The following is a 7839-nucleotide window of genomic DNA, read 5'->3' as shown; positions in this document are numbered from 1 at the left end:
GGGGGCTGACGCGACACGTCGAACTGCGGGGGCGGAGCGGTGGGGTGCGGCGTGTCTGACGAAATGATGCGCCACAAGAAGACCGTCTCCCTGTCGACCGCACCCCTTTTCGCCTTTTCAGGGCGCGAGGCCAGAAAAAAACTGATAAGATTTCACACAGTCGGACGGGCACAATAATTGGCTTAAAGGACATATGGGCGTGCCTTCACAATAAACACTGATGCATTATGTCCTGCATCAGATTAGCAGACTCTGAAAGATCAACAGTGTAGCGTACATCTGTTTGCTGAAATATGTCCATACAATGTACACTTTGTTGAGTTTTCAGAGTGGCAGAGTCTCAAGCAAAAGGTCTGCACAATTTCATACGCATTTATGTACAAATTGTGCGATGTTATGAAGGGTGTACATTATTATGCGTACATTAATGACAATATAAAATTCTGCATCTTTATGCACAACAAAATGCATAATGATTTATTGTATTTGAAGCCTCGACTCGGAGAGCAATCATCAAGTCTTTTGATCACACCCTGTCTCCTGTCATCCCACGGGCCGGTGCCACGGCCGCTTCCAAGGACTTTTTCGGTCTGGCCCCGAAGTTTCCACTAAAACAAAACATAAAACGAAGCCATGCAAAAGAGATTGGTTCGCAGAACAGATAAAATGTCACTTTCAAGAAAATGTTATACTTTTTTGTTACACCAACCAACAGTATTCAATTGGCTGCACAGCTAAACCAAAATTTCTTTTGATAACTAAGCTGGTTTTGCGGGAGCAAACCCGTTCGTTCGGAGCGTAGTTGGGTAGAACAATAAGTATAAACTTGCATTGAATGTAACAATTTTTTTTTCTGTTCTGGAAAGCAATGATTTTTTTCCGCGAGGACGCGGAACTGATAAAAAATGGCACCCTTAAATGTGTACTACTACCATACCCCACCCCACCTCTTCTTAGCTTACCAAATAATTTTCCCCTGCTGCTAGCTACCGCTTGAAGGCTCGGAAGAAGCCTGCTTTTGCATGTGAGCACACTCGCGCGAGCAGGCGATGGAAACGTCTGAAAGAGTACTCGAGACTCGCGCCGTTGAGAGAGGCCATATAGCATGGAGGAGAAATACTCGGTGGAGGCTCTTCGAGAGTGGCGCGCTCAAACTCACTCGCCACACGATCAACACGCGCATTGCTTTTTACTTTTTTCCCTCAGCAAAGTGAAAAGAACAGCGTATCGTATTACTCCCTCTGCAGTCACACCTGGTCTCGTTGCGTCAATGTCGGAACAAGAGCGAGCACTAAACAATAGCTTTACAGCGCGCTCCGCGGGGGAGTACAGTAATTGCTGAAAGTAAAACTCTTCTCCTTAAGGACATGGCCAGCGGCCTTGGCAGTGCGGCGCGGCGCGCGGCACCCGATTGTGTGCAAAGGAGAAGTCCAGCCATAGCGTCGCTTTCCCCGCGCTGCGGCAGGGAGCGGCCCGGCAGTGCACCGCTGCAGTTGGAGAGCCCCCTCCCCTCCCCTCATAGTTTTTTCCCCCTTACCTTTTTCCCCCTCATCGTCAGGATCCCCGTTATGACGCCCCGAATCGTTCGCGACGCGACGGCCGACCGGTGTCAGACCGGCGCGGTGCGGGCGCAGAGAAGCGTGGGCCGGCGACAGGCGGCAAGGACTACACTGGCTTCAAGAATTCTTCGCTGGTGTTCAACTTCAATTAGTGTTGAATAGAAGGTTCTCAAGAAAGGCGAAGTTTCTGTGCGCGACAGTATTTTGCATTGGAAAAATTTCACGACCTTACAAAGTTTTTCGAGGCATAATTTACTTAAAAATCCCGGAAAGATGTGGACTTTGAGTGGACTTAGCGACCTTCGCTCTCGTTTCCACCTTTGTTTTTCCGGCAGTGGACATATTGCAAGTTCGCACTTTCTAGTCAATCACTAGCATGCGAGACGGTTGTGAGTACTTCCAGATGCATGTCAGTTGGAGTAGATTCTCACCTGCGAGTGCTGTGTCGGAGAGGGCGGCGACCACGGCGAGCAGCAAGGCCCCGTGGACCAAGCAGGGCAACCAGCCCCGCCAGCGATCCCTAGGGGCCATCCTCCGTACACATCAACGGCCTGAAACAGACGAGCGACGCCATCAGCAACAGGGCAAAGGACAATGTTAGGAAATCTTAATTACAGCTGGATAGCGTGGGTTACAAATTTTCAATCGTCCCTTGCTCAAAGCACGCACGGCGCAGCACTTCTAGAGAAACCTAGTATCTTTGCGCGACGCTCGTGAAACCCACTATCGTTGCGCGACTCTGGTGAATCCACGTACACTGTTAACGCCGTGGTCCCCTAGCTTGCCAGAATGTTGGTAGTCTTTTTTGATTGCCAAATTTTGGCCTCCTTTTGAAAGAAGGCCAACTTTTGGAGGCCAAAAATTGGCAGCCTCCAAAAAGACGACCAAAATTTGGCAAGCAAAGGGGCCGAAAATTGGCAGCCTCCAAAAGACGACCAAAAGTTGGCAATCAAAAAGGACTGCCAACATTTCGGCAAGCTAGGCGACCACGTCGTTAATTAACTGTGCTTCATTTTTGGATGACTCTTGAAACCTATACCATTCGAAAGAGAAATTTGCACTCTATTGAATATATATGGTTCCTAAAAAATCGTTAAAAAATGAAAATGCGTTACGTGGTTTCACCAGAGTCGCGCGCAACAACCCTGGAACAAGTGTGCATAATTTAAACACCTACGAGTGCAAGTTATGATTTTAAACATAACAAAGTGTTTAACTCAAGTTGCACACTTGCGTGGTGTGCGTACACATTTTACGTTTTGTAAACGTTTTGTTAACGTTTTGTAAACGTTTGAATTCCATACTTGGACACTCGCAAATCCAGAGGGACCATGGTCTGCAGCTGCTATACTTTTCGGATGTGCCAAAGTTTAAACACCAATTGACGTTTAACCTAGTTAAACACCACAATGTGTTGAAAAAATGCAGACTTGAACGTTCAACACCAATTGACGTGCAAAATTAAACTCTTGTTGAACGTTCAACACCAATTGACGTGCAACATTAAACTCTTGTGTTACCAGTGAATGGTTGGTTTCACAAGCGTTGCACAAAGATACTTGGTTTCTCTAGGGGCGCTCTGCGCAATGCGTGCTTTAAGTTACGGACAAGGGAAATGATTACTAAGATTAATTTGTGCAATTCCGTGCGATTTCCGAAAAATTTTGTCGCGTCTATGGAGATTTTCGGTTTTGTACACAGAAAAATCTTTTTAATACAAAGAAGATTTTTATGTAATGCAATGAAATTCGTAATACGAAAAAATTGTTGTAAAAGATTTAGAGTGAAAAAAGACCGGTCCGAGCAATGTTGTCCGATCTTGCCGCGACATTTCAACGTTGTCCGATCTCGATGCGACGTTTCAACAAAGTTCGATGTGCTTTTTGGCTGGCGGCGTAAATATGAAGTTTATAGCATTAAACTACAATTCATAGGGCTTTATATTACGTTAAATATTTAATGTCTGTATTCCTTCGTTCCTGATGAACAAACATCGACTTAGCACTTTGCAATTCGAATACCATCCCACCCTGTTTATCAGTGGTAGGCTAAGTATAGGCCTACGATGTACCGTCGCGCCGAAATTTCTTTAAGGACATCTAACTTTGTTGAAGCGTCGCGGCGAGATCGGACAACGTTGCTAGGACCCGTCAAAAATTGAAGATCTTTTTTTCTAAAGGTGTAGGCTACGTTTGCTTTTTATTGAGCACGCCAATGACCTGCTCTGACATTTCGGCTAAAATTAGTTGCTGCTGTCGCGAAGACTAAAAGTAGACGGTAGTGCTCTATCCGGCTCTATCCCCCGCACGGCGGATTGAGGAGAGAGACAAACCGATTGAAGAGGGACTTGGGGACGAGGGAAGAGAGGGAGAGAGGAGGCCACGACCCACTGGCCCCCCGCTAGGCCCCTGAATCGCGACGGCCACGTTGGCGCGCGCCTGCTGGCCAGGCTCGGCACGGCCGCTTCGCGCCGACCAGCGAAAGGTAAAAGAAGAGGCATGGAGAAAAGGGAGAGAACATAGGGAAGTGAGGGAGGGAGAGACAGAGAGGGGAGGCGGGCGCCGGCCACGACGTGCCAACGCGACTGGTGGTTAGGTGTCAAGGTGGCGGGCGGGGCGGGACCCACTTCACAATGGAGCCCAAGGGGCCCGTCACGGATCTCAAGCAGGCTTCCCCTCCCCCCTCCCATGGCTGCCTCCCCCCAGACCTCACCTCACCACTCTTTGTCCGAGCACCCCGTAAAAGCACTCTGTACATGGAAACCCAAACCCAAACCCATTCGCTTCATTATTTATTTTTTCGATGTTTGCGGTTTTTTATGTATTTCAGTAGAATGAGAATCACATGTTATTCATTACACTTGACTGTCATACCCGCGATTTTGTCCAGGGGCTTTTTTCCAAAGAGCCTGTTCTCTCCCCTCCCCCTCTGCAACGCCGGTCATTCGTTTCAAAGGCTTACTCCAATCTCGCTCACGGCGGGGGGTGGCGGACTCATCAGTCGGCAGAATGACCGGAAGCAGATCGGTTGCACAAAGCGAGCCGGGGATGGCTGGGGCTTCCCTGGCCGGCAGCAGCTCCATACCTCACTGGTACCTCACTGGTACCTCACTGGTACCGCACTGGGGCAGCGCCCGGCCGGCGTTACGCTCCCGTACACTCCACGCAGCAGAGCCTGCCGGCCGCCAGGAGGTTGCAAACAACCGAGATGAAAGACGTGCGGGGCGATGGGGCGATTGCTTCCTGAAAATTGTGCCGCGCCGATTTGATCGCCGGCTGTAACTGAAACCTCTCGCGTAACGCACGGCGCGGCCATTTCTCCTGGAAGTGCCTCCGGAGGCTCCCGCCCCGTCCCGCCGAGCGCCTCCTCGAGCAATGCCAGTAATTCCAGCCCCACCCGCTCCACGCCGTCGCCCTCCTCTTGCATCCGGAAGCAATACGGCCAACAGTCGCTGCTGACAGAACGACGAGCCCCGCTGACACAGTGCCTGCGAGAGCTCCATCACCCAACAGACACTAGGGTACCTCGAAAAACACCGTTTTTCGAATCTGATTTCGGCTCGGGTGGATAAATGTTCTATCCAGTAACACTATTAACTGTCTAAAATATTATTTCGATCGGATAAAATCTTTAGCCTCCACAGCGGCCTCAAAGTTTAGCATGGAGCTCTTATGGGAAAAAAGCGTAACAACTGAAATCTTACATTGGAGGGTTCCTGTCATATAATTCGCTGTTTTAATTTTTTAAAATGCAATCTACGCATAAAAACGCATCCAGAGATGTGCCACTTGTCATACGAGTACCTGTCCGTTTTGACCAAGGCGCTGTCAAAAAAGCTGATTTTTCGTCAAAATTGCAAATTTTGGTCATACAAGCTGGGTACATATGACATGAAGAAGCACATCTCCGGAAGCGTTTTTACGCGTAGATTCCATTTCTACTAATTAAAACAGCGAAATTTTCAGCTGGAACCCTCACGTAAACAATTTCAGTTTTTAACCTTTTTTCCCATAAGAGCTCCATGCTAAACTTTGAGGCCGATGTGGAGGCTGAAGATTTTATCCGATCGAAATAATATTTCACACCGTTAATAGTGTTACTGGATAGAACATTTATCCACCCGAGCCGACATCAGATTCGAAAAAAAGTGTTTTTCGAGGTACCCTAACAGACACCCTAGTAGCACAGAACTGTCGTCCGACTGGCGAACAGCAATAAAAAAGATAAGAAGTGTCGGTGCGATCTACGAAATGAGAAAAATGATTCTATCGGTATACCATCTCTTTTCCTCGAAACGAAAATCTTTATCGGCCAGGTACAACAGACAGGCACACACAACAGACAGGCAGACACAACCAATAGGCAGTCACAACCAATAGGCAGTCACAACCAATAGGCAGTCACAACCAATAGGCAGTCACAACCGACAGCTGACACAACCGACAGAAGACACAACCGATAGCCGACACAACCGACAGCAGACACAACAGCCACTGCTGCCAGAACCTCCAGCCTCGCAGACAGAGCCCGCGCGAGCTTAATCGCCACAGCCACACAACAGACACACGGCCCGACACAGACAAGCAGCTCGCGGCAGCTGCGCTAGCCTGAGCATGTGCAGCGTGGAGTGACTGCAAGGACTGCAGCAGCGGAGAAAGTGAGAGTGGACTTTGTCACCTCGTCGGGCCGCCGCGCCCCGCCCCCAGCCTACGTGTGGCGGGCAGCCGCACGCGACGGGCCGGGCTGGCCGGGCCAGACCGGTCGGGTAGGTCTCGTTTGCACCACACGCGTGGGACACGGCACGGCACAGCGCGGCGTGCAGTGGGCTAGGCCGCGGCCGCTTGTGGCGGAGACTGCCCGGAGGCTGAGTGCCTGCCTGTGAGTGGAGGCTGGTCCGACAGCTCCCGCGGATTTTGCGACTTCCGGTCTCTATCTTGGGCCCAGTCCTCAAAAGGTTAGCGTTGTTTGTTCGTCCTCCTGCAGAGCAGGATTACAGATCAGGGAACAGTCTCTAGACATTGAAGTGTTTTGTCGTGTGTACGTTTGCGCAGACACAACACTCAAATTTTGGCGACAGAATCCAGGTGGTGGAGACCGAAGGTCGGAAAATACGGCGAGCTCTGCGATCAGCCTCCAGGACATTCTGGCTCTTCCTTCAGAGGGGCGGAGTTCGCTATGAACAAGCAGTCGTTAACCGTCGTTGAAGTTGAATAAGTGAAGCGCCAGGCCCGCTGCGCAGTGCGCACGCCCGTCTGCGGGCTGGCTCACTCACACCCGGGCGCTTCTGTCTCCGGTCGCAGCGAATGACGGATTGACGCAATGCCGCAATGCCCGCCAGCAGGACAACGTGGTCAGACATTTTACTCTAGAACGTAGCGAAAGTGCTAGCTGAAGATTTTGACGCTTTTACAGCGGTATTTTGTTAGTATTTGTGTTTGTGTTTTTACAGGACTGAATCTGCTTACGTTTCTTTTCAATTTAATTTCAGCAGGTCTTTCCTTTGGCCATTTGTTGGGCGAGCTTCATCAGCAGGACTCAAAGAGCACGGGCGGGCGCCACTGAAATCCACTTGCCATTCGGCTGCAGTGGACTCCCATTCGTCAAGCCCGACACAAAACAAACGCCTTTCCACGGCGAGGCGAGGCGCGAGTGTTGAGGCAAGCAAGGAGCGTCTGAATGGCCTGAATGCGCCGCCTGCTGCAGCTAAAGCACCGCGAGTCGGAGGCAACACAACAACAGAGAGAAAAAAAGAAACTAATACTAATCGTGATTTCGTTGTTACCCGGGCCGCTCGCGATGTCGATGACGCGCTCGTTGGCCAACACGACACTATCCATCCCCGTTAGAGGTGTCTGCCTACGGGCCGTTGGGCCAAGCCCGGACCCCGCTCCCCCGCGCCCTACACTCGGCACCCCCTCGCTCGCGCTCGGGGGTTTTTGTCTTGGGCTTGACCGGCGCAGCGCTGCTCGTTTGTCCCGTGTGTCTGTCCGACAACAAAAGGCTCCGGCTCGGCTGCCACCGCTGGAAAAAGGCTGCTCGAAACGAAAATGCTCTGCACGTTGCGAGAGCGGCTCGCTTGTAATGCAAAGATATGTACCCACTTACCGTCCGGGCGAACCGACTTTCGTAACAGTAAGCAAGCACTGAGAGGTTTCTTTACAAGCTTCGATATCAGGTGGCTGATTGACTTTTTACTGGCGTTATGAGCGAGAGAGAGAGGGAGAGAGGGAGAGAGGGAGAGAGAGAGGGAGAGGGAGAGGGAGAGAGAGAGAGAGAGAGA

At 50.5% G+C, this 7839-nt stretch overlaps 1 protein-coding gene across 1 annotated transcript in view; it reads right to left on the bottom strand.

The window, feature by feature from the left end:
* Positions 1–7839, bottom strand: part of LOC113204996 (kielin/chordin-like protein) — a 49243-nt gene that overhangs the window by 14558 nt on the left and 26846 nt on the right. The window contains exon 2 of the mRNA XM_026420411.2: positions 1991–2110. Coding sequence (XP_026276196.2) covers positions 1991–2090 — 100 coding nt within the window. The 5' untranslated portion in view covers positions 2091–2110. The remainder of the gene's footprint in view (positions 1–1990; positions 2111–7839) is intronic.

This window comes from Frankliniella occidentalis, unplaced genomic scaffold (assembly GCF_000697945.3).
Source record: "Frankliniella occidentalis isolate FOCC.00 unplaced genomic scaffold, Focc_3.1 Scaffold269, whole genome shotgun sequence".
NCBI lineage: Eukaryota > Metazoa > Arthropoda > Insecta > Thysanoptera > Thripidae > Frankliniella > Frankliniella occidentalis.
This window is presented reverse-complemented; position numbering and strand designations above follow the sequence as displayed.